Source organism: Sus scrofa, chromosome 6 (genome assembly GCF_000003025.6).
Source record: "Sus scrofa isolate TJ Tabasco breed Duroc chromosome 6, Sscrofa11.1, whole genome shotgun sequence".
Classification (NCBI taxonomy): domain Eukaryota; kingdom Metazoa; phylum Chordata; class Mammalia; order Artiodactyla; family Suidae; genus Sus; species Sus scrofa.
In genome coordinates, this window is record NC_010448.4 from 31,583,788 (window position 1) to 31,609,145 (window position 25,358).

The window sequence follows — 25,358 nt, forward strand, 5'->3', positions numbered from 1 at the left end:
GCTTTGTTATGATCTCATGTCTAATCAGATGTCATGTATTGTATTTACTTGTCATGTCTTTTAGGTTCACCTTATTCTAAAGTGGTTCCCTAGTCTTTTCCAGGCCGTTTGTGATAGTTGTTTGCAGAATGCCCCTCAATTTGGACTTGTCTGATTGCCCAGCCCCCTAATTTAAAGGGCACATCTGGTTCTCAGACAGAAGGGTAACTGGGGCCAGGAATAACCATGCAAACACATTATTACACCCAGGGAGATTATCTGTCATTTTTTAAAAGTACATCCAACAAGTTCTTCCTATTCTTTTCAATACCTTAGAATTTGTCCAGGGAAAAATATCACACTCAAATATTATTTCTTTTATCCCCATGTTTTTTATTACTAATGTTATCTAAAAGGTTTTTGTGATAGCTGCTTGACCTATTTGCCAAGCACTTTATTTAAACCACAGAAATTATCAAAATTAATAGAAATTGGTGTGCTCATGTATATGTGAGAGTGGATAGAAAACTAAAATGTAGGAACATCTCAGAGGAAGAAAGCAACTTAGAAGAGGAGGAAGAATTTTCTCTCTTAGACCTGGCTCCCTCACATATGGACTCTGGTCAATTATTTACTTCTCTAAGCCACAGTTAGCTACCTCCGCTGTGAAATGAAGAGATTGAAGTGAGTAAGTGGTCCCTACCCTTTGAACAACAGCTGCTTTTATCCTCAGGAACCTTATGATTCTGAAAGATTTTTGTCTACTAAGTAAGCAATATGGATTAATTTAATAAATTTGTGCTTTTTTTCCCCCCCATCTAAGACCTATATCACACTAACCATTGCTTCTGATAATTGTCAAACAGACTATATTATTGCACTGCTTTGGCCTAATTCTATCAAAAAGTAAAATCAGTATAAAACTTTTAATTCACTTTTGTAGCTTAATTGCCAGTCATACTTCCCATTGAGCTTTTTGATGTGAATATAGTTCTCAGATTCCCATTACTAGTTAGAGTTTATTAAACTGGATCTTCAAAATGGTTCCCTTAAGAAGATGAGCTGGGATTGGGGTTCTTCCTGTCCCCAAACAGCCCAACAACTGTTTACATGTATCTGCACGTCCATAATCACAAGTGTGGTTATGTACATGTAGAAAGCTCTGCAGAACTGTCTTCCTCCATTACTTGTAGGTGTTGAGCATAAGAAAACACTTAATCTTGAGAGTAAGATTTATATTTTGACCCAACACCACAAGAAAGATGCAATCCAGAGGCAAATAAACATACACAAATTTTTTCCTTTATGCATTCTTAAATCAGAGAGCAGGACTTCCCGTGTGGCTCACAACATAACTACTCGGCGTTGCTTCTACAGTGGCTGTGGCTCGACCCCTGGCCTGGGAACTTCCATATGCCGCAGGTGCGGCCACTTGTTTAAAAAAAAAAAAAAAATCAGAGAGCATTGTTTTCATCTATGAACTAAAGAGTTTTGAGCAAAGTTGTTACCTTTCATATAGTCTTTGCTATTTTAGTGAAGCTTATTTCTTTTAATTTACTAGCAAACTCCTGTAATCTCATTCAGAAGTGATACATTGGTTGTTATCTGTGTATCCCTAACAAGAGCTATGAATCTATGAATAACCTACGCTTCTTTGTTTGTTTGTTTGTTTGTTTTTCCCCTGCCTGTGACATGTGGAAGTTCCTGGGCCCCAGCAGTCACCTGAGCCACTGCATTGACAATGCCAGGTTCTTAACCCTCTACACCACAAGGGAACTCCTGACCTATACTTCTTTCAACAATATACTTACAGTATGTCTGCCACTGTTAAAAAAAAGAAAAGAAAACGGTTTTTTTTATAATCCTAAGATTGTTTTCAATAAACTTTTACTCAAAAAGAACCTGTTTCTTCTATCTCGTAAATCTCTTACCTAAAAACTTAGGAGAATCATAGCCTAACTTGTATTCTAAAGCCTTCTCCTCTAAATGGTGTTTAGTACTATAACATTTTTGCCTCAAAAAACCAAAGGTTTTTTTTTTTTTTTAAGCATTTATAGTCCTTACTGCAACAAAGAATGAAATATCAGTCGGGTTTGGGGAAGGTGGCGTGTTGTGTGCTTGGGAAATGAAGTGTAAGAAACTTTCACTGAAGCAAAGATTTTGGCTTCTTAAGCTTTCATATTAGACTATACATTACATAGCACCACTGAAAGTTTTCCCTTCTCCACTATATCTGAGGTTTTAAGTTTCTGAATTTATTATGGCACCCAGTAGCAAAGCTGGAGTCAAGTGTTTTCAAGGCTTCCATTAGAAATTCCTCTTTCAGAGTTTATTGCTTGACTGTTTCAAATTATATGAGAGAAACTTGGCACATAGGTTTCTGAGCTGGATTACTTTTTTCAACATAAAATCTAATTTATTTCAGTTTGTTTTTAATCCTAGAGATGGGCCAACAGCTCTTCTCATAGTTCTAGAAGATTTGATCATAATTCTAAATGGTGTGTCTATTAAAAAAAAAAGAAAAGAAACCACATTTTACAACCTAATTTTTTATAATTTTTTTTTCAAAATCCTTGTTGAAAAATATGAGAAATTTATTTTTACAAAGCCCTTAATTAGTATGCTTGATATCTGTTTGCAGATTATTTCATCATGTGTAATGCAGCATGTATGAATTGGTGCATGACTGTCAGGGTTCATCTGAATGTTTTTACTATGCCTTGTTCTTGCTGTCCAAATGTCATCATCCTGAAGATTTGATGTTCCCTTCATAGTGCATGAGACAGGGTAGAAAATCTTAGGTGAAGGGCACTTAAAATATTACTGATAGAATTAGCACTGTCTCTGTTCTTGAAAGGGAACCAACCTGAGGCCTTGTTCCACATGCAGAGAGGTCTAGGGCAGGCCACTTAGCAATGACTCTAGCTCCCTCTTGCCTCCAACATCCTTCTCACATTCCTTGCACACTTTCATGACATCTCCTTCTCCCCTTCCTCCCCCACACACACCCTCATTCTTTTACTGTATTTCTTCTGTGTTAAAAGTGTTAATTGGCAGATTTGAGACGATTTTTTCATTGTGTACCTTCCCAAAGACCAGACCCCATTCATCACAATATTACTTTCGATTTTTATGTACTATATTATATCATTGACTCAATACTTTTAGCTTAACAGCACATCATCCCTTCCTTCACATTGTTACCATTGAAAATATTCAACGTTGGAGTTCCCGTCGTGGCGCAGGCGCAGCGGTTGACGAATCCGACTAGGAACCATGAGGTTGCGGGTTTGGTCCCTGCCCTTGCTCAGTGGGTTAAGGATCCGGCGTTGCCGTGAGCTGTGGTGTAGGTCGCAGACGCGGCTCGGATCCCGCGTTGCTGTGGCTCTGGCGTAGGCCGGTGGCTACAGCTCCGATTAGACCCCTAGCCTGGGAACCTCCATATGCCACGGGAGTGGCCCCAAAAAATAGCAAAAAGAAAAAAAAAAGAAAAAGAAAAAAAAAATATTCAACGTTAATAGTGACTGTTATGTGTAGAGCCCCTAAAATTAACACTTTAAAATAATTATCAAAGGCTTGCAGGTGTTGTATTGTCTGTCGGAGAATAGATATTCTCTCTAGCAAACTGACTTCTTATTTAAGTACCACATTGTTATTGCTGTTTTCTGAATACTGCTTCTGCTGTATTTGTGCTTACTGGTTGGGCATCATTAGTATAAAATGCAAAGTCACCTTTCTTGGCAGTATTTTGGAAAGGTTAAACTCCAGGGACTTCAGGAAAATATTGAAGAACGCAACCACCTGTTAGACCACTGAAGGTTTTTGAAAGATACTTACTGGCCTTTGCCTTGCAAAGAAAATTCAAAATTGAAGCCTGCAGTTTCTATGCCCCTATGCAATTGAATGGGTTGTTGGGACTTACTTTTTGTTAATGCCATTAAGTCATAGTTATTCTTCAAACATATCTCATATATAGATCTATATCTTCTTGAAAATATTAACATACTTAAAAACAAGTAAAATGCCAGGTAGAGCTGAAAATCTAAGAAGAGATTTAAAATTATGTGAATAGTATTCTGTCCTCCTGTATCAATAAATGTCACTCACTGTGGAGCAGTTAAACCAGTTGATTCTGGGGAAAACGCATAAATTCTTTTTGGGCTTCTAAACATGAAAAAATATGAATATTTTCTTCAGACTTATTCAAAATATTTTTTTCCTTCAGATTTTTTTTTAAGTGAGTAATAATAATATTGAGGCGCGTACTGGTGACTGGACCGTTGAATATGTGCTCAGAACTACTAGATAACATGTTTTAGACACATAATTATTTTAACATTGTGTTAAGACTGTACCCTGGGCAAGATCCAGTTTCTTGGACTTGTTTATCTTCTGTGTGAGGACAACTAACTGTCCGATGCCAAAATACAATGAACTTTCAAATATCAAAGAAGAAAATTAAGTATTTCAAGTCCTCAGCTGGTTTACAGATGTGTGAGCTTTGTAGTCCATTTTCTGGTTCCAGTAGGGCATTGTGACAATTTTTCCAATATGTGTATACTAGATAAGTTTTGGAAGTAAAATTACTTACTTTAAATATTGAAATAATTTTCTGAACTTAAAGTTTTTGTGTTTATTTTTCTTTAAAAAAATGAAGTCTGAAATCAAGCTTTACAATTTTTAAAATGCTTTGAATGTAAAACATTAAATTAAGGAACCTTTCTCTGTCAGGAAAACAAATGCCTTTTGAAAACAGGTATTCATTTAGATCTATGATTAACCTTTAACAAGATCTTCCTGTTAAATTCTACATTGGCTTTAATCTCAGTAGGAAAAATACAAACTAGTATTGCAGCATATAGAGTTTCTCTATACCCTGTGGATGTTAAGTGATCTCTTACAGCTAAAGGCACATCTGCAACATATTTAAATGCCAGCTTTGGGCATTATTAGTATAAAATGCTAAGTCACTTTTTTTGGAAATATTTTGAAAAGTCTGAACTCCAGGAGGAAACGCCAATAAATGGTAATCTTACGATACCATTTGTTTCAAGGGAGTGGTGGAGGATGAGCAGCTGAATTGCATATTTTTCATTTTGTGAATAATAGTGTGATAGTCCTCCTCAAAATGTCCCTGAAATTTGGTGGTGGAATGACGGCTCTGCTAAAAGACTGTCCTTTTGCACCATCTTTCCAGACACTGTAAAAGATTTTAAATTCATATTATCAGTCATGGTAGAAGTGGCACACATCATCACATTTGGGACTCCCTTTAAACTCTGAGAGTCTGTGAGTTTATGGAAGGTCAAGAATGAATATTTGTCGATTTTAAATAATAAATCTATCCTAAGTATATAATAAACTAAAAACCTCAGTGACTGATATCCAAGTGTGTAAATTTTTTTCTAAGTAGCATTCAATGAAAAACTAGTCCCACCACAGATTTTTTTTTTCCTTTTGTCTTGCATATTTTATTCTCTTTCTCTCTCTTTTTCTTAAATACATCATTGAAGGTCAAACATTCGGGACAACGTAGAAATGATTAAGCTTCATAAGCAACTAGTGGAGAAAAGCAATGCTCTTTCAGTAATGGAAGGAAAATTTATTCAGCTTCAAGAGGTAATGTGATAATTTATTTTATTATGATGATACATATATAAAGGTTTGAAAGTAGTATTCAAGGTTTTTTTTTAGTAGAATAGTCTAACACTAGAAAGTAATATTAAAGTTTTTAATGTTATCTTTATTCTTAAGTGTGTATAATTTTACTTCCTATGTCGTCAGTTATTTATAACATAACTAAAGAAATAACTAGCTGCTTGGACTTTATACCTATCTGTGTCATCTTAAAATAAATAAGCACATTTATCATAAATCATCTCAAGATGATTTATATTTAACTCCTTTTATCTGAAATCATATGGGCACGTAGCACTGAAGGTTTGGATGTATTTGCATATAACTTCAGTTGGAAAGCATTTATGAAATATCCAAGATAGATCAATGTTATGAATAGGACAATAATCAGGGTTTGTTAAATCTTTTTTGACATGTGTTATTTTTTCTATTGTCACTGCCAGTATCAGAAAATATTTGAATACCCATCATGCCTATTGTCAGCATATTTATTTTCAATCCTAAACTTTCAGGTTGGCAATACTTGGGACCCTTATCCCCGTGGTTGTTTTAACAAGGACTGTGGCCCCACAGAAATGTGCCATCAGAGGGCTCCTATTTATTGGCACTGCATAATTAACAATAGGTTCTGGAATTAATGAACTCCAAAACATTCCAGATGAGCAGAATTCATATTAAGCAGTACTTTCTTTGAAGTCCTGAAACAAGGAAAGTAGTAAATTGATGCAAAGCATAGGGTCATCTGTAGCCTAAATTCACTATTGAATTAGATAAATATTTTTAAACTATACTCTGGGTAGCGTTTTCCAAGCTGCAGGAACCTCCTCAATGTCAAGTAATGCACCACCTTCCACATAAATATGAACATTTATAAAAGAGAGATTAATTAGAGAGTGGGAATGATAGTTCTATCTGCAGATAGATAGAAGAGGGAGATTAAACATACATTTGGTTGAAAGCCATTTCTAAAGGAATGAAGTAAGAAGGGAATTAAAAAGTGATTTGGGGGAGTTCCTGTCATGGCTCAGCAGAAACAAATCGCAAGCATCCATGGGGACGCAGGTTCGATCCCTGGCCTTGGTCAGTGGGGTAAGGATCCGGCGTTGCCATGAGCCATGGTGTAGGTCGCAGATGGGGCTCAGATCTGGTGTGGCTGTGGCTGTGGTGTAGGCCGGCAGCTACAGCTCCAATTTGACCCCTAGCCTAGGAACCCCTATATGCCATGGGGGCAGCCCTGAAAAGCAAATAAATAAATAAATAAATAAAATGTGACTTTGCATTCTTTTATCACTTTGACTTTGGATTTTCGTTTAACATTTATTCCAGGTATTTGTTTAAATACCACAAATAACAAGTGTCTTTGATGACGCAGTAGCTCTTTTGGGATTAACAGTGAGTAGAGATTTGAGAGGTTCAGGCAAACAACTTCAGAGAGGTAGGAAGCCCAGGGAAAGCTGGTTAAAGATAGTGTCCTATAATAATCCCAAAATAAATAAAAATGGACTCAAGTAGCTCCACAGCCATGTTTCTTTTAAACAATTGAAGGAACCTCTGTAGAATGTTAGTGATTTTAAATAGCAGATAAGGCATTATTTTGTTATGGTCATATAGACTCTATGCAAAGACTTTATTTAGCGTAATCACCTTTTTTATTTCTAAAAGTATGTGGTCTGTAAGTATATACTATTGAATTTAAAGCATATTCATAAATAGGTCAATTTTTTAAATTAAGAAAACTTCAGTAACTATTTTCCCGAATTGAAATGTTTAACTGAATTGTATTAAAGTTAGAAGTTAACCTTCCAGGCTGTTTATATGGTATGGTGACAGATCTTTTCAGTTGGATATCTGTGGTCGGTATTTATTTTTAACCTATGCTGCAACCTTTTTAGACAGCATGTCCAACCACCGTAGCCACAGCAAAAAGAAAAAAAAATTATTTGCTAAAATTAAGTTACTCACTGGTCACTATCAATCAAAAAGCTAGGAAGAAATAAAGGACAAAAGCAGTCTGCGTTATATGACTCTGTGCTAAAATACTTTCTTCCTCATGATACACTTGGGTCAAGAGTGTCTCCCATGGAGGCATTATACATTGTATAATAAAACCTTAATTCACCAGCACTTATATATTGTGAGGTAAAGAATAACTGTATAACATGAACTTCAGGAGGGAATTCATTTATGGAATGATATTCATTCAAAGCAGAATCCAAAAAGTTTGGAAAGGATTTTCTTTTTGTTTTTCAGAAGCAAAAAACTCTCAGGATCAGCCATGATGCCTTGATGGCAAATGGAGATGAGCTAAATAAGCAACTCAAAGAGCAGCGTTTAAAATGCTGCAATCTTGAGAAACAATTACGTTCCGTGACATTTTCTGAAAGAAGAGTAGAAGAGGTAAGCTCCCAAAGAGTTGAGCCATCCGTTGCATTAAAACTTCTCTGTAACTGTTCTGAAAAAGTAAAATGGAGACATTTCAAATATTATATTGATTTAAAAGTCCTAGACTACATGCATGGCACTTTGAGCCCAGCAAAATATATGTGATATGTGCCTAGAGAATCAGTACTTAAAAATAGTTTCAAATGTGCTGAGTCCCACTATTTATCTAAAGGATTAAGGATCCTTGAGGAAAAAAAGAACCTATAACATTTTTAAACAAATACCACATTACCTGTGGAACTTAACTGTCTCAACCTTAACAGCTTATTAGTCCTTTGAGATGTCAAGACAATTAAAGGAATATATCTGTTTCTATGGAGAAGGATGTTCTGCTCTCCAACATCAGCAATTTTGAGAAAAAAAAAATTTCTAAGAAATTGTTTGAAAACTCATCTCCCTATTTATGTTGCTTTTCGTGTCTCCAGCTAGCACGATCTTTTTCTGTAGTCTTTTAAACTTGTCCTTAAAGACAATGGAAATGCAGTGAGATGCCCACATTCTATTCTCATCTTGGAAGAGTCTTTTACACTTTCTCACACTAGCATCAAAAGAGAATTTTGAGAATGGAATGAATTTTAAGATTACTCTGATCCATGGGAAAAGGTTATAACAACAAAATATATAGGTGAATGACTCTTAAACATAGATGCTAGAAATAAATACAGAAGGCTACATTTTAGTCATAACGATATAATTATTACCCCAAATTTATTTCTAAAATAGTATTGTTATTGGGCTGAAACAAGGTATATAATTTTATTTGTTTATTCATTTAAAGGATGTGGTTCTTTGTAAATTCCAGGTAACATGAGAAATTGTCTTCAGAGTAAATAGAGGTTGACACAATTTGTTCGAACCATGATCCTAAAGAAAAGTTAATGCTTTTAATTTGAGGGGCCAATTGGAAATTAATACAAAATGAATATATTGATGGAATTCACCAGAGAGCAAAGTAAAGAAACATTATGTTTCCCCAGACTTAACAGCAAGTTTTTAACACATTCTTTATTGAGTTTTGGTACATACTGCCATAAAGCAGCACATACGTTCCTACTAAATTTAAACAGAAATATTAATTTCATGTTTACTCAGCAACTTGGAAAAAATCAATGCTAAATTAAATACAGACAATGTAAATGGACTAGTTCACAGCTGCAATTTAGAAATCAAGACTGACACATGTTAGCCTCCTCGCATATTTTTTTAAAAACCCCGCATGATTTTTTACACCTGATGTGTGATTTTCTTCTCATTTCAGCTGCAGGATAGAATTAATGATTTAGAAAAGGAACGGGAACTTTTAAAGGAAAACTATGATAAACTTTATAACAGGTAAATCATGATTTCACATGCTGTCTCCTCTTATTTGAGATCTCCTCAAAGCATTGGATGTCAGACTAACATTGATTAAGGAATTAGCAACAGATGATCGCAGGAAGTCTACATATATATTATCAAAGAAAAGTAAGCTTTTTTGTTTTGGGTTTTTTTTTGTTTGTTTGTTTGTTTGTTTTCATTTTAGGGCCGCTCTTGTGGCTTATGGAAGTTCCCAGGCTAGGAGTTGAACCAGAGCTACAGCTGCTGGCCACAGCCACAGCCACAGCAGCTTGGGAATCTAAGCTAAGTCTGCAGCCTTCACCACAGCTCACAGCAACACCGGATCCCTGACCCACTCAGGGCAGGGGTCGAACCCACACCCTCATGGATACTATTTGGATTCTTAACCTGCTGCACCACAACAGGAACTCCCCAAAGTAAGCTTTTTTTGAGGCATCGGTATAAGTCCTTTTACCTGTGCCGCAGTCTGTTTTACTAAGAAAACCATGTCACTATGTTGCCAATAACAACTGCTGTCTTTCATTGAACACAAACTGTAAGCTAGGAGGCATTATGCTAAATACTACATACATTGTTATAATTCTGACAACTCAGAAATGTAGGTATTATACATGACCTTTCTGCAGGCAATGAAAATAAAACAGAATTAAGTAAATTTGCCTATGTTCTTAAAGCTGGAAGTAGTAGAGCTTGTATTTGAACCTCTTTTGGTCTCTCCAAGCATTTGTTTCTTCCACTGTGCTACCCAGCCTACTAGCTGAGTGATTCTGTTGGCAGAAAGCAAAGGTGTTCACCTAACAATTGTTTGTTTCTTAAAAAGAGAAACACAAGTATCTTTAAGATAAATTTTAAAGAGCTGCTTCACTTTTCTTTTTTTACCTCCTTCATATTTATGGTATTTTAAAAAATTAATCTCTTCTGATAATGTTAGAAACAATATCCTACCCCATGGCTGAGTTTACTTAAGTGATACAGATATGTGTGTGTGTGTAAATCTTTTCAGTGTATGATAGTGATAAATGATAAATACAGGTTTACGTGACAGTAACATATATATATGGAAATATATATGTGAGAGCTGGATGGTCATCAGTTGCTTCTAATCATATTCTGAAACATAAGAAAATAGTCATCTGATCTACAGGTATATCTTTAATTTTTTTTTAATTGTCTTATGTTTGGTATGTTTTGTAAACTAAATTTACGCTTTATAAATTGAACAAATCGTACCTAAAGAAGGTAGGCAGAGGCTTTTATCCTGGTTTACTTTGAAAAGATAACTAAATTAAGCATCATTCCAGTGGTCTGTATCATCCATGTTGCCAATACCAGCCAGGATGATCTTTCTTTGCACAGTAGTTTATTATATTAAGGGTTACAAATATCAGGTTCAGGACCCCTAGCCTGGGAACCTCCATATGCCACGGGAGCAGCCCAAGAAATGGCAAAAAAAAAAAAAATCGGGTTCAGACATAGGTTAAAGTAGCATCTGGGGCTCTCCAGCAAAGATATGCTGGCTGAAATTTTTTATGCAGAATTTACCTTGGACCTCCTTCCAGATCATTTGGCCCTGGTGCTTTGTTCTGGTCTCTCTCTTATCAGCCCTGATTAATTTTACCTAAAGCATTTATTATGCCTCCTGTTTTAGAGTATTTCCATCTCTGTAGATTAGAGCCTAGGTTTATATTGATATATACCTACGTTTTCAGTAGTGTGTGTTTGAAAATTTTAAATTCATCATATTAATCATACAACCACCATATTATATGACAGAAAATAATGTTATCTCCATACCTTGTAAATGAGGAAATTGAGACTTGCACGGAGTCACACAGCATTGTTGAGACTCTAGTACAGACTAAAACTCAATTCTTTTGACTCTTAAAACTTGAAATTTTTCACCTGTGTGTCACTATCGCTCGGATTTTAACTGCAGTGGAAAATGTGTATGTGAAAGGGAAACATTCATGGGGTAACAGAACTGTCATACATTTAGAAGTTTTTATTGATTTAATACTTAATTTCAATATCTTGTAATTCTAAATAATTTAACATGGTCTTAATACATGAAAATAAGTGCCCTTTGGCCATTACTCATACATTTCTACTTGCCCCCAATTTGAGGATTAATTGAACATACTCTCTTGTAATTAAAAAAAAATTAAGCTTAGGTGGGAGTAATGCATAAATGAAATTTTAAGAAACATATTTTTCTCATATTTACCACCATAAAACTTTACCTTTACATATTAGAAGATGATCTAAGAGCATGGGTCTGACTTTGAAGGGTGTTTTTTTTTTTTTAATGTTTGATGCTTGAGAAACCTTTTTTTTTTTTTTCCCTGTCACATTAAAAGCAGACTTTTTTATGCTGCTTACCCTTGAGTTTTATGTGAGGTGTATGGAAGTAAATGTGTATAATGAGTGTCAAAACATTTGTCAAAAAAAATGTCACTTAGGCATAAAACCCAGCAAGCATACATGATAGTAAATAGAACTATAAAATTCTCTAAAACAGTTTTAAACACATAATATGTTTTCAGAAGCATGGTTGGAAAAACTTTACAAAAATCAACATCCTCCCCAAGATTCTTTATAGCTCTTGTGTTTCATGGCAGTGTTATTAATCATTGCCAATAACTAATGCTCATCACAAACTACATGTATTCCCTATTTGGTTAGTCATAGTGATAGCATGTTTTCAAAAGAAGAGCATTTGTTTGTTATTCAACATTGGCTAGTTTTCAGGAGAGAAATGTGATTTGCAGATTGCACTCTCATCTTCCTTTTTCAAACAGTATTTTGAATGTGTTTATTACTTGACAGATGACATATTAGAGAATCATCTGGTAAGATAAAATCCTCATGTTAGTATTTGGTATGAGCCTTCTTTAATAAGTTAAAACATTTTTGATACAGTGCCAAGACCTAACTGTAACTTTAAGAAATGTTTGTTTTAAAAGTTCACAATAAGTTTTTTGCAATTAAATCTACTTGGTCAGAGAGAAATTCTGTACTATACTGTACAGAGAGCTTTGTCCCATTTTGGAATTAGTATAGAGTTTTAGGGGGATATGGCAGATGAAGGCAACAGTCCTTCTACCGTAATGTATACCAGTAATCTGGAAAACAGTAGAACATAGGTTTCACCAGCCCTCTGAAACCTTCCCACCTGTCCTCCCCAGATCCCCCAACAGCAGCCAGTTCAGGTTCAGTCAGTTTGAGTTTGACTCCAAAGACCCTTTTAAAGATAATTTTAGGGTATTAATTCCCTGACAGACAGTAATCTAATGCATTTTTTTAAAAAAGAGTTGGTTCAGTTTTTAAAGATGCCAGTAACCATTTTAAGACTTGGTTGACTCAAGTTTTTACTAACTACGTGAAAGTCATGTAATATCCAAAATTTAAAGGGAGCACTGCTGACCAGCCATGGACTTTCTGTGCCCCATTTCTGTAAAGCAAACACCTGTGACCTGCAGTCTTCTAGGAAAGGAAGCTCATATGATCCTAATTGAGCCCTTCATTCTTCCCAGAAATCAAACAGTACTTTTGGGGTGTCTTTTTTCCTTCAGTGAGCGAACTATCCCCACATTAACACACATTTAATCTCCACTAGGCCTAATTAAAGTACCTGTGGATTTCTTTATGGATAATTAGAGCTTACTCTTCCTAATGTGTCTCTCACATTAGGATGCCCTTGAACGTTAAAATAAAAAGGAATTCCGTCTGTAAAGAAAAAAGACCTTAGGGTGGAGATGGATTCTTCAGCTGTTTTTTTCAGTCTTATCACACTGTTGATCAAGGGTGTGTATTTACATTAGGCTGACCCGGGACTACCAGTGGACATGCCAGCGCCCACAGGCTCCAGTGGGCATTCTACCGCAGATTGATACTTTATCACTCCAGCAACATAATGTAACGGTGCCGTGTGCACAAAGACCAGCTATGATCCCCCCTCAGCTGTCACTGTAGGCAATGTACAAAAACATTTTCATGAATAAAAGGTTCTCAAAGACTGTTCTCATATGCAGATTTAATCATGTACACAGCCTCTACAAAGAAAATGGAGCCAGATGTGGTTTACCATTTATAGTTACACAGATGGCTCCAAGCATAGAGGAATACAGTAAATTCAAAAGGAATTCCTCATGAAACTCCAGTGGAATGTAATCCTAAATTTAGAGGGAAGATAGCAGTGGACTAAATTCAGAGTGACTTATGCTGATTTACACTAGTATTTTGTGGGTTTGGAAAAACCAGTCTGCTAAATTGTTCTTAATTTAAACACATACAGCTTCTGATGTTTCTGCCAGATTAACTGGTGATCTTTTTGCTGGTACTAAATGCTGTTGGAACACTACTGTTTCTAATTTTTAGTGGCTGATACAATGTATGGTTGTGCCTATTTCATCATGCTAATTTTTTTTTCCGGGTAGTACATGTTTTTAATATTACGAGACACACACACACACACACACACACACATATACACTCACATATATGTATATGTGTGTATATGTTTGGTATATATAATTTGACCAGACATAGAAATATATTTGTTCTTTATTAAAATATAAAAATGTAAGGGAATATGCTTTACTTTAGTATTTCAGGTACATGTTTTATTTGGATTTCATTTAAACCTAGGTAACTCTCCCTTTGATAAAATTAACCTGAAATATTGATATATCAGATCCACGCATTTTTTTAAGGTTCCATATGTGAAATGAGAACATTGATAGAAGAAACAGATGTCCTATTTATAGAAACTTCTAGAATTCCATTTATTTTTAAGGTCATGTTATTTTGAATGCAATAAAAAGTCAAACTGTAAAATAAATACACACTTTTGTTCTTTTGAAAACTATGCCTCCTAGAAAAGTATCTCCTTTGGAATAAAACCTCAGACTAGCTGGGAGCAACATTAAGGGCAATTTTCAATAACAAGTTTCTTTTCCATTTATTTCACCATCAGTACGAAACCAGATTTTGTAAATTTCTGCTTTCTTCACTGAGTTTTAAATAAGTAGAAGGGCCAAAGCTGCTGATAATTATTCAGTCATATCATGCTTCACAGATAATAGTTTTCTGCTGAAATGCAGATCAAGATCAGTTTTTCCAAAACCTGGCTATCACCTGGGGAACATTATGAAACTATGAACTCCTGGGCCCCAGGATCTTCGTTTTTAACCTAGGACCAGTGTTTCATTTAGGCTAGCATTTGGGAACCACTCACCTAAACAAATGTTTACCATTTCCCTACTGTATGCCATTTAGTTATTGTCCGACTGGTTCCTCCGGTATCCTGGGTCTGATCATTAGTTGATTTTAACGATCGTTTAAACTGCTACACTTTTATTGAGGAATAATCATTCTATCTAAATCATTCTTATCAAAATGTTCTTATTTGGGTTTTCAACCCAATCTTGTGTTACAATGAAACTGTTCTCAACCTTTTGCTCTTTGCTTTATAGGCAAAAATTGCATTATCATTGCTGCTTAGTATCACAATCACCATCTTATAGTTCAACATGCTTCATTTTGTGGCCAGTATTTTGTAAATATGTTATTATCACAGACTCTTTAAAAGATTCAGATTCTAGAATTAAAGATCAGGTGGAGAGTTCTTTTTTCTGTATTAAGAGGGTTTATTCGTGGGAGAGATGGTTTTGTCCGATGTCTACTGCTGAGGTTTGGAATTGTGGATTCCTCTGGAGTATGTACAGTATCTGAATTCCTTTACTAGTCCCACAAAAGCTGCACACTGCCAACTTCTCTGACTTTAGAGCTCTAAATTAAGGCCAGTTCCTTTGCTCATCCCACAAACTCTTTCATGTTCCCTAACCGCAGCCTGAGAAAGGCGCCTTGGTTTCAACAGCAGCAGACCAGCATATGTTTACTTAATTCCTAAGACATGATGACAGTGGTCTCTGTGCCACTAAAAGCTTTTCTCTTTATTATTTTCGGTTGAAGCTGATTTCCAAGCTTTCCTTGCGTGTCACGTGTGTTTTGCAGTGCCTTCAGCGCTGCCCAGGAGGAGCAATGGAAGCTGAAGGAACAGCAGCTGAAAGTACAGATTGCTCAACTCGAGACTGCCTTAAAATCTGATTTAACAGACAAAACTGAAATCCTTGACAGACTAAAAACTGAAAGAGGTACAAATAGAATGACTACTGACTTATTCGTTTCAGACATGCATGTTATTCCTTGTTATTCATTGATATGATAAGTACTTACTGTGGTGCCTGCTGTTTTGCCAGACACCTTACTGCAGGAGACATAGCCTGGATTAATAGCCATCCACTTTAATGGGTTGACTGATTGCTCAAAATTTTAAATTTCCCTTTACTCCACTTACAGTATATGCCAAAGGAATTATTTTTTCTCAGCTTTATTCTTGTTTAGGTTGTCTTCAATTTGTTTAATTTTCCTAAATTTATTCAAAAGTCAACAAGTGTTTATTGAGCATCTGTATATGCTAGGCACTGTTCTAAGTTCTGGGGATTCAGCAATGGATAAAACAAAAACCTGGTCCTCATGCAGCATAAAATTGATAGGGAGAAACTGACAGTAATTAAATAAATATGTGATACATTAGGTGGTGGCAAGTGCATTGGGGGAAAAAAAGGCAGTGTAAGACAGCAGAGGGTAGCAGAAGTCTTGCTTGGCTGTTTTTGACTTAGCAAACAAGGAAGATCTGATACTGAGATGCCTAATTCTACTCTGTGACAGAGAACTTAAATACAGAAGCCTTGTCAAGATGTCCCTGCTAAAATAATAATCATTAATAAGTTTCATGTCATGAGTCCCAGATCTCACCCTTCTTGTCTGATAGGAGTAAAATAGTTATAATTAAAGTAGATGCCTGCTTTCCTATATTATACACACATATACACACGAATGCACAACCAGGAAAGTGAATTATTTGCTTCAAGTGTTGTGTCTGTTTGTTCATCCACTAGATAAACCCAGTGATGTGGTAATACTCTGCTCCTTTTGAAAATTCATAATTCAGTTGCATGAGAACATTTAAAAGTTTAAAACAGTCTCATTAAAAAAAAAATTCACATCTAGTCAGTACTCTGTGCATGGATTTAGATCACAAAGCCATATTTCATTAACTCTAAGAAAGATTTTTTTCCATTTTAATATGTCTGAAATTACGAAGCATCTCACAGTGATAACATTTTAAAAATTATGGTCTTGACTTTTCTTAACATTTTTAAGAGGTCTAAAGTTGGAGCACATCATAATCAATGGAGTCTTAATTTCAATGAAATATGTGTTCAGTATTTATTTACCAAGTGGTTAATTTTGACAGATGGTTTATGAATTTTTCTCTAGATGATTGTGACTAGAATAAAATGGTGACATGATTTCTGACTGGATGGATATTTTAAAGTTTTTATGTCAAAGATAACATAATTCCAGATTTTAATGTATAGTATTGAATACCTAACAGAATGCTTTGTTTAGTAGTTGCTCAATAAATTATTCGACTGAAGTCAAAGTGCTCTTTATTTCCTTTCTTTTCTTTCTAGAGGAAAGAGAACTGAAACTAGCCTCTCTTGTTTCTGTGCTTTCTCTACTTCCCTAGATATCAAGAATTCCAAAAGTCTTATCTTTACACATTTGTATTAATCTCTGGAAAGTCTGTCCTCTTATGAGGATAGAATCTTGATGGTCTCTTCTTTAAACACCTGTTTACTGCTGCTGGATTAATTCTGGGGGTTCTTTTTAAGTTATTAAAACTACAGTTGCTAAGTTATTTTAATGCAACTAGTCTATTAGTCTATTCCTCTTTTTCTTTTTTTTTTTAAACTGATTCTTATGTCTTTTTCAGATTTTTTTGAATAATGAAAATAACTCAAAAAAGAGTCCAGTAAACAAAAAAACCTCAAAAATCACCTAATCCAGTAACCCTCAAGATAATTACTATTAATGTTTTTATGTGTGTCCTTCCAGAGTTGTTTCTATGTGTATACATATAATTTTACAACGTGTTTTTCTGTTTACTATATTAAGAAATCGTTTCTTGAGTTATAAATATAAGTCCACATCGTCATCATTTATAACAGCCGACATAGTTTTCCAGTGTGAGGATGTACCATAGATTATTTAGCAATCTTCTATTGATGAATTTTTAAATAACTTCAGTTTTTTCAAGTATCGTGAACGTTTCTACACAAATCTTTACACATTTGTCCAATTATTTTCTTAAGAAAAATTGCTAAAACTGAATCTTTATTTTTTAAAGCAACCGTTACTTTAGTTATTTTTGCTTGAATACCTAAAATTTACAGACCTCATAATTTAAGTTTCTGTATCTTTGTGAAAATGTTACAATAGATTGTAAGAAAATTAGCACAGCCTTTAACCAGTTTTTCCAAGGGAATACTAAACAAAAAATTGAAACTGTCTATTTAAGGAAATCTTTTACTATTTAGAAAGTTCCTTTTTGTATTACAGATTTCGAAATTGTTTAATTTTACTTTGAAGCCTCTTCACACATTAGCTTTTTTATGTATCAAGTGTTCTCTGCCAGAAGATGTTTCCCCGGCTTCTTGTAGTCATTCATCTAACTGGCAAATTATTTTTAGAGAATACTCACCTCTTTATTCAAGGTACAAATTAGTTTCAGATTGTGTGAATATGCAGGGAAGGATATGTAAATGCAGTTTGCATTTGGTTAATGCTTAAATTAACTGCATGTGTTTAAGGGCTTGCCTTTGAAAGTTCCTTTCTATCTTTAGCTGAAATGCATAATTCAGCATAATGCATATGGTTATATTGATCACAGCTGAAGATATTAGCACAAAGGAGCTCTGAAAATTGTTTAGTTGAATTGTTCTCTGCACTCTGCTTATTAATGCTGTGCTTGAAGAACATAATTTTAAAAGAGTGAAATGTTATCTCATTTGAATAAAATGCTGTTTAGCTTAACCTGATTTTTGTCAAATCATAAGGTAAGGAGTTATTTTTCATCTTGTACAGGGGTGCTTTGATTTTTCATATTATAATTCAGCAAGTCATTTTCCTCTTTGAACTGTAATGTCTCTGTACTTTTTAAAGACCCAGGAATTATATCCCCCAATAAGCAGTTTAAGAAAAATATAGTATGTAATTCTACATAAAATTCAGTAGAGAGAAAGTTACTGGTATTCAGTAATATCTTCTGCCATTAATAAGGTATTTTTCTACTAATAAAGTCCTAGTTTAAAAAATATCAGTGAAATGGGGACATAGTTATTAAAAAATCAGTAAAGGAAGAAACATTTGAATAAGTTTGTTTTTACCAGTAGCATATTCGTCTTAGGACCCTGCTCTGAAAAACTGAAAGAATAGAAAAACAAGCGTGTAGAAATAATAATCAAAATACATTGCATCTGGATGAAAATGAGCACTCACGTCCTGAGTCCTGACCGTTTAGGTCCCCCTCAGAACTCCTGAAAGTTTCACTGGCCAGAGAAGGAATTTATATTACCCTCAGGACCTTGGTTCTACATCTTTCAGACTATATTTACCTTCTTTTCATCACTTAATCATTCTATCTAGATGTTGTTTTAATCTAATCAACATAAAACAAAGGATTTCACTTTCTTTGTCTTTTCTCTAACCAAAAAAGCAAATGTATCTCAGGAGGATACATATTCATTATTAATCCTAATTTAATTCAGAGACAAACATTTGACCTTTACCTTCAAAATGTCCAAGTATTGTTCACACTTGGAAATTCTTCCATTCAGTTCACTGAATGTTAACAATTTATACTCTGATAACTTTAACCTTTCACCAATAAGAAAAATATTTGTATGTTTGATATGAAAATGGCTGTACATACGTTAGGTTGTTTTTTGTTTTTTTTTTTTTTACCTTTTAGTTTGCCAGAAAATATGTGATATTAAAAATATACAAATTTAGTCCATTTCTTCTCAACCATGTGATTTACACTTTTTACTTACACATAGCCTTTATGGCTTAGGAACACAAAGCATTATAAATGTCAGAAACATGTTTTTGTATAAAATGCAGGGTGCAAACATATAAAGACTTCTGGCAAATGTGTTGATTTCCTTTTCTTTAAGAAAACAAAAATGTACAACTTGAATTGAGGACTCTTAATAATCATAAATCTTTGTGAGCAGGGTGAAATTAGTGGAGACATTTTGGATGATGTGGTTGAAAACTAGTCCACTGGGAGCCCACAGAGAAGAATCCTTGACCACCCCAATGAACTCTAGTGAAGGGTACCCATAAGAATATGGGACTAAAGAATAGATTTATTAGCTAGCTATTATGCTTTTCTTAAGCATGTTGAATGCAGAGAGTGAAAAATTAGTCTCTATGGATTTGCCGTCTTCTGTAGCTCTTCTCTATACTCTGCGTCTGGGTCATGGCAAATGAGCATATAGGCAAACGTGACCTATTTCCATTCTTTACTGATAGCTCTGGGTCCATATCCTAATTAATGGCATAAACTCAATGAACAAAAAGCACACGTGAATTACCATTGATGCTGCCATGCACTGGTTGAGAATCCGTTTCTCTTACCTTAACAGATTTATTGAAAGTGGGGTTGATTAAAATTATGGATCCAGAATTATTAACAGAGAAATTATCTTGTTTCAGTAAAAAGACTTTATGCCAAATTGAGAGAAGACAATTCAAGGAACTCAATTAAAAAAACATTAAAAGACAATTTTTTTTTTTCCACATGCCTTTCAGGACCCTTAATAAGTAAGGAAAAGAAATCATAGAAACATATTTTCTTAGGTATTTTAGGTAGAATGTTCCTTTGAAGTCCCAGAGCCACAATTTCCTCATATTAATACTGTGAACCTAAGTCTTAAGTTTTTGATAAGCAAGCGAATCATATGGTAGACACATGATAGTGTTCCTTTGTTCCTCTTTCCCCTGCTGCCTTTGTCTAGGTGCTAGCTCAATTTCCTCTCTGGCCAGAACAATACTAGATGGAGCTGGGTGTGTATCCTGAATTAAGTTAATCTAAAATGTGTTCTTATACCTCAGTCTCACTTACCTTTCTAATTGGTGTCGACTTTATTTTTAAGACCAAAATGAGAAAATCATTCAAGAAAATAGAGAACTACAGTTACAGTACCTGGAACAAAAGCAACAACTTGATGAACTTAAAAACCGCATGAAGTTTTACAGCCAGGTGAACTATTTTCTTATTTAGGAAATGAAACTCCCAATTTTTATCTAAATATTTTGTACATAAAGAAAACACTATAGCCCAAAGCAAAAACTACCAATATGTGACTTAGTTTATTAATTCATGTGGCGGCCGATGTTCCGTAGTTGGAATGTCTCTAGTACTTTCCATTAATATCTCATTGTGAGCTTTTACTTACTCTGTCTCTTGCAGGAGAGTGATATTAATGCTGATGAATTGAGTGAGGCTCTCCTGCTTATAAAGGTAACTTTCTGAACTTCACCATGAATTTCATGTCTGCATATAACTGTTTCAGCATAATAATGACCCTGATCTATAACCTTTATACTTGGAGAATGAATTATTCAGGAAAGTGGTCAGGTGACATTTAGTTACAGTATATACATATTTCATAATGACATCAAAATTACATTAAAGTAGACCTCAAAAAACTCTTATTTAAAAGCACTTTCTCCACCTGTAACAAACATGTTACTTTTATATGCCCCACCATAAAACTAATCAACAATTTTCTGTCCTGAGAGACCTTGGTGCCCCTATTATCTTAAGTAAAATATTGAATTATATATGTCATGAGAAAGGTATTTTTCAATTCTAGGATATTCTGTTATAAGACACAAAAAAATACATTTCTTTTAGATCTTCACAGTGTAGATTTTTATCAAATGTAGAAATAGAAATAAATGTACATGATTCTTTTTTATTTCATGAAGTAATAAACTTTTTTGTTTCTCTGTTTTTATTCCAAATGTCTATCCAAATATGTATTCTGTATTAGGACTGCTTAATTCCTGATGGAAAATGGAAATATATCTGTTTTCAATTAATGATTGTTCCTTGCTATATCCGTATTAATTCACATTTAGAAACATTTATTTTAGAAACTCTTATTTTGGCAATAAAACATGTTTTTGTTTTAGGATCAAAAATCACAAAAAAATGGAGACCTTTCTTTTTTGGAGAAAGTAGACAATAAAATTTATAATAAAGATCTAGAACGCTCCATGAAAGAGCTGCAAGCAACTCACGCTGAAACAGTGCAAGAACTTGAAAAGACAAGAAACATGCTAATTATGCAACATAAAATTAATAAAGATTATCAGGTAATATAATACGCTAAATTCAGAGGGTAGGTTTCCTATAATATTCTACCGATGATTTACATTTCTAAGCAGCATTATGTGTTATCATCTGTTATAATCTATTATCATGTTACCGTAAGCCTGGAATTTAACCTTAGAGCTAGATGCTTAGAATGAATAGTTTAAAAACAAATCATCTTTTTAAATCCCTGGTTTTAGAGAACAAGTCGTGGCAATGAATTCCCCCTTTACTAGCATGAACTCATTCAGCGACTGGGTTAAAGTTCTCCTGATGTCCTGCCGCAACCACATGTGATATTAGCTTTTAACAAATGGGAATATCACCTCCTTAAAAAGAAATCCAGAGTTTTGTGGATTTTACTTCTGACTTACGAACTTTGCCAAGCATAATTTTCTAAACTATAAGCTCTTTGAAGTCAGGAAACAACGGTTTATAGCTCCTGGCATCCCTGGGATCTAGAAAATGCTTGAATCATAGTTGCTTTAAAGAATGAAAATGGAACTAATCAGTCATAAGTACTGAAACTTACCTCTATTTTTTTAGATGGAAGTTGAGGCAGTGACCCAGAAGATGGAAAATTTGCAACAAGATTATGAACTCAAAGTGGAACAGTATGTTCATCTTCTCGATATCAGGGCTGCACGCATCCAGAAACTAGAAGGTACAACGTGCCCAATTCTTTGTCCACAGTAACTGGAGGAGTGGATTTTTGTAACAGTTGAGAATGTCATCCAAATGTACACTCATCATTTCTTTTTGCTCTTTTTCCCCCCAATTTATTAACTAAAATAGTAATTTACCAGAAAGGCTGTTTTTATCTGATACTTTTCTACTCAAACGTTTTCACTAATTTTCCCTACTGCTTTTTTAATTCGGTATTGCAGGCAAGATTTCAGAGTACTTCATTAAGTACCAGAGAATAAATTTAACCACCTCGTTTCTAATTTCTAAGTAAACCATGTATCTCAGCCCAATAGGTCTGGTTGCTCTTTGTGAGATTTCTCCTGCTCAGACCCATCACCAGGCCTTTGTCGGCTCCTTTCTACTCTGACTCTGGGATATACCCTCTCTCCTTCAGAGTCTAACCAAATGCACGCCCATGCCAGGAAGCCGGCTCTGATTGCTCCTGGCCATCTCTCTACTTTAAATGCCCTTACAGTGGTTTTTCAGACTTTAGCAAGCCTGAAAATTACATGGGGAACTTGTTTCAAGGGTGGCTTCCTAGCCGCCTGGCTAGCTCAGTCGGTAGAGCATGAGACTCTTAAGTGTGGCTTCCTAGGCCCTGCCCCTGGAGATCTTGGGGCCTGTGATTCTGTATATTTAGAAATAATTCCAAACAATTCAGATGCAGGTGCAAAACTCTACTCTGAAAAACCATATCCCAGCACTTACCGCTTTTACTCTCGTGTACTCAAACAGCATGTTTAGAGATTGTATTATGTATGTGTTCCTCACTATTGGAGTTTTGCATAGTCTCCAAGACTACACTGTAAGTTCTGCAATGCTGAGTGCTTTGTCTCTCTTTCATGCTCTCTGCCACACAGTGCCTAAATTCTGTGATCTGTGCCAGCAGTAATTTTTCACTCTTAAAAATCACTGAGCATCCAAAAGTTTTTTGTATTTATATGGATTATATTTATGATAGTTATATTAGAAATTAAAAATGAGAAATTTAAAACATGTAAGTCATACTAAAATAATATTAATAATTTAATAACACTAATGAAATAATACTATAAACATGTTAGCATAAATTGCAATCTTTATTTTTTAAAATAGTTTTGACCTCACAGCCCTCTAGAACCACTTCAAGGACCCTCAGAGGTTCCCAGACCACACTTTGAGAACCTCTGCTCTCAGGAGACATGTTCAATAAATATCTTTATCTGACTGAACGGGATTTTCCAGAGTCCTAAAGAGCTGTGTGTTCCTTTTATTTTAAGTAGTACTCAATAAACATTTGCTTAATGAAATTTTCCAGAAAAACAAGAAGATCACATAGTTTGAGATTTTCATTCCTTTCAAGTCTAAGTCTTTACCAATATATTTTATCTGTCTCCTAAATTCATTGATTCATTCCATAAACATGCTCAAGTTCCTAACGTATCCCAAGCCAAGTGCTAGTCAGTGAGAATACAAATAGGAAAAGAATCTCAGACAACACCCTCCAGGAACTCATAAGATGTGAACCAGTAAGTAGGCAGTTATACTTTACTGTGAAGAGTGCGAAGCTAGGAAAATGCAAAAGCCAAGGAAACGCTGAGGAGAGAGTGCCTGTTCATACCTGAAGATTCAGGTAAGACTCCACCCAATAGGTTTGGAGTCTTTAAAGATGACAGAATTCACCACTAAGTAAAAGCAGTGGAAGGCGTTCCAGGCAGTAGATGAGGCAGTGCCCTCAACATGAAGCACTGTCATTCATTTGACAAACTGCGTGTGGATCCATCATCTCTTTGGACCTCAGGATTAGTAAAGGGAGGAAAACCTGGAGATAAGCCTGAAAAGAACCAAATCCAAAAGGCCCTGTTTGCCACCCCGATGAGCTTACACCTTATTAACCTAGAGAAGCACCAAGGAAATTTTAAATGAGGGAGTAGCACATCCAAAATTATGTTTTGGAGATTATGCTATAGATACTGAGAAGAATGAGTCAAAGTCAAAGGAAACGGTTTGGGTTCCATTAATAATCTATGTAATAAAAGCTGGGGGGTGGTAAGTAAGATAGAATCAGTGGATGTAAAAAAGACAGGGATACGTTTGATAAAGACTTCGGAAATAGTTTTAGTTGTAGTATCTAGCTTAGGCAACTGGATGAATGCTAACAGCATCACTTGAAATTCAAAGTACAGAAAAAACAAGAAGAGAATATGAGCCATTCTGCTTTGGGTATACGAATTCGATGTGCCTAGGGGATATCTAGATAGAGGACTCAGCAAGGTGTGTGGGCCTGGAATTCAAGAAAGAAATCTGAATTAAAAATAGGAATAGGGAGTTCCTGTGTGGCTCAGTGGTTAACGAATCTGACTAGGAACCATGAGGTTGCAGGTTCGATCCCTGGCCTTGCTCAGTAGGTTAAGGATCCAGCATTGCTGTGACCTGTGGTGTAGGTTGCAGACGTGGCTCAGATCCTGCATTGCTGTGGCTCTGGCGTAGGCCAGCGGCTACAGCTCTGATTAGACCCCCTGGCCTGGGAACCTCCATTTGCCGCAGGTGTGGCCCTAGAAAAGGAGAAAAGACCAAAAAAAAAAAAAAAAAAAAGAAATAGAAATAGGAGAGTCTTCAGTATATTGATAGAAACATAAGTCATAAAAGAGGATAAGGGAGTTCCCATCGTGGTGCAGCAGAAACAAACCCAACTGGTATCCATGAGGATGTGGGTTTAATCCCTGGACTAGCTCAGTGGGCAAAGGATCCAGCATTGCCGTGAGCTGTGGTGTAGGTCACAGACATGGCTCAGATCTGGTGTGGCTGTGGCGTAGGCTGCCGACTGCAGCTCCAGTTTGACCACTAGCCTGGGAACTTCCATATACTATGGATGCGGCCCTAAAAAAAACAAAAACTAAATGAACAAAATAAAAGAGGATAAGATTACCCATGAGAACATGTAGACTAAAAAGAGGATAAAAACAGAACCCCAGCAAACTAGCAGAAAAAGAGAAGCCCT

General features: G+C 35.3%; 1 protein-coding gene across 4 annotated transcripts in view; it reads left to right on the forward strand.

Annotated features, from left to right (window-relative positions):
* The window catches only part of RPGRIP1L (RPGRIP1 like), a 95,604-nt gene that overhangs the window by 18,851 nt on the left and 51,395 nt on the right, over window positions 1-25,358 (forward strand). For all 4 annotated transcript variants that reach the window (XM_021097099.1, XM_021097100.1, XM_021097102.1 and 1 more), the window contains exons 7-14: window positions 5,493-5,598; window positions 7,867-8,013; window positions 9,317-9,390; window positions 15,412-15,551; window positions 20,466-20,572; window positions 20,783-20,833; window positions 21,511-21,693; window positions 22,238-22,355. In XM_021097099.1, the coding sequence (XP_020952758.1) occupies window positions 5,493-5,598; window positions 7,867-8,013; window positions 9,317-9,390; window positions 15,412-15,551; window positions 20,466-20,572; window positions 20,783-20,833; window positions 21,511-21,693; window positions 22,238-22,355 (926 nt within the window). The remainder of the gene's footprint in view (window positions 1-5,492; window positions 5,599-7,866; window positions 8,014-9,316; window positions 9,391-15,411; window positions 15,552-20,465; window positions 20,573-20,782; window positions 20,834-21,510; window positions 21,694-22,237; window positions 22,356-25,358) is intronic.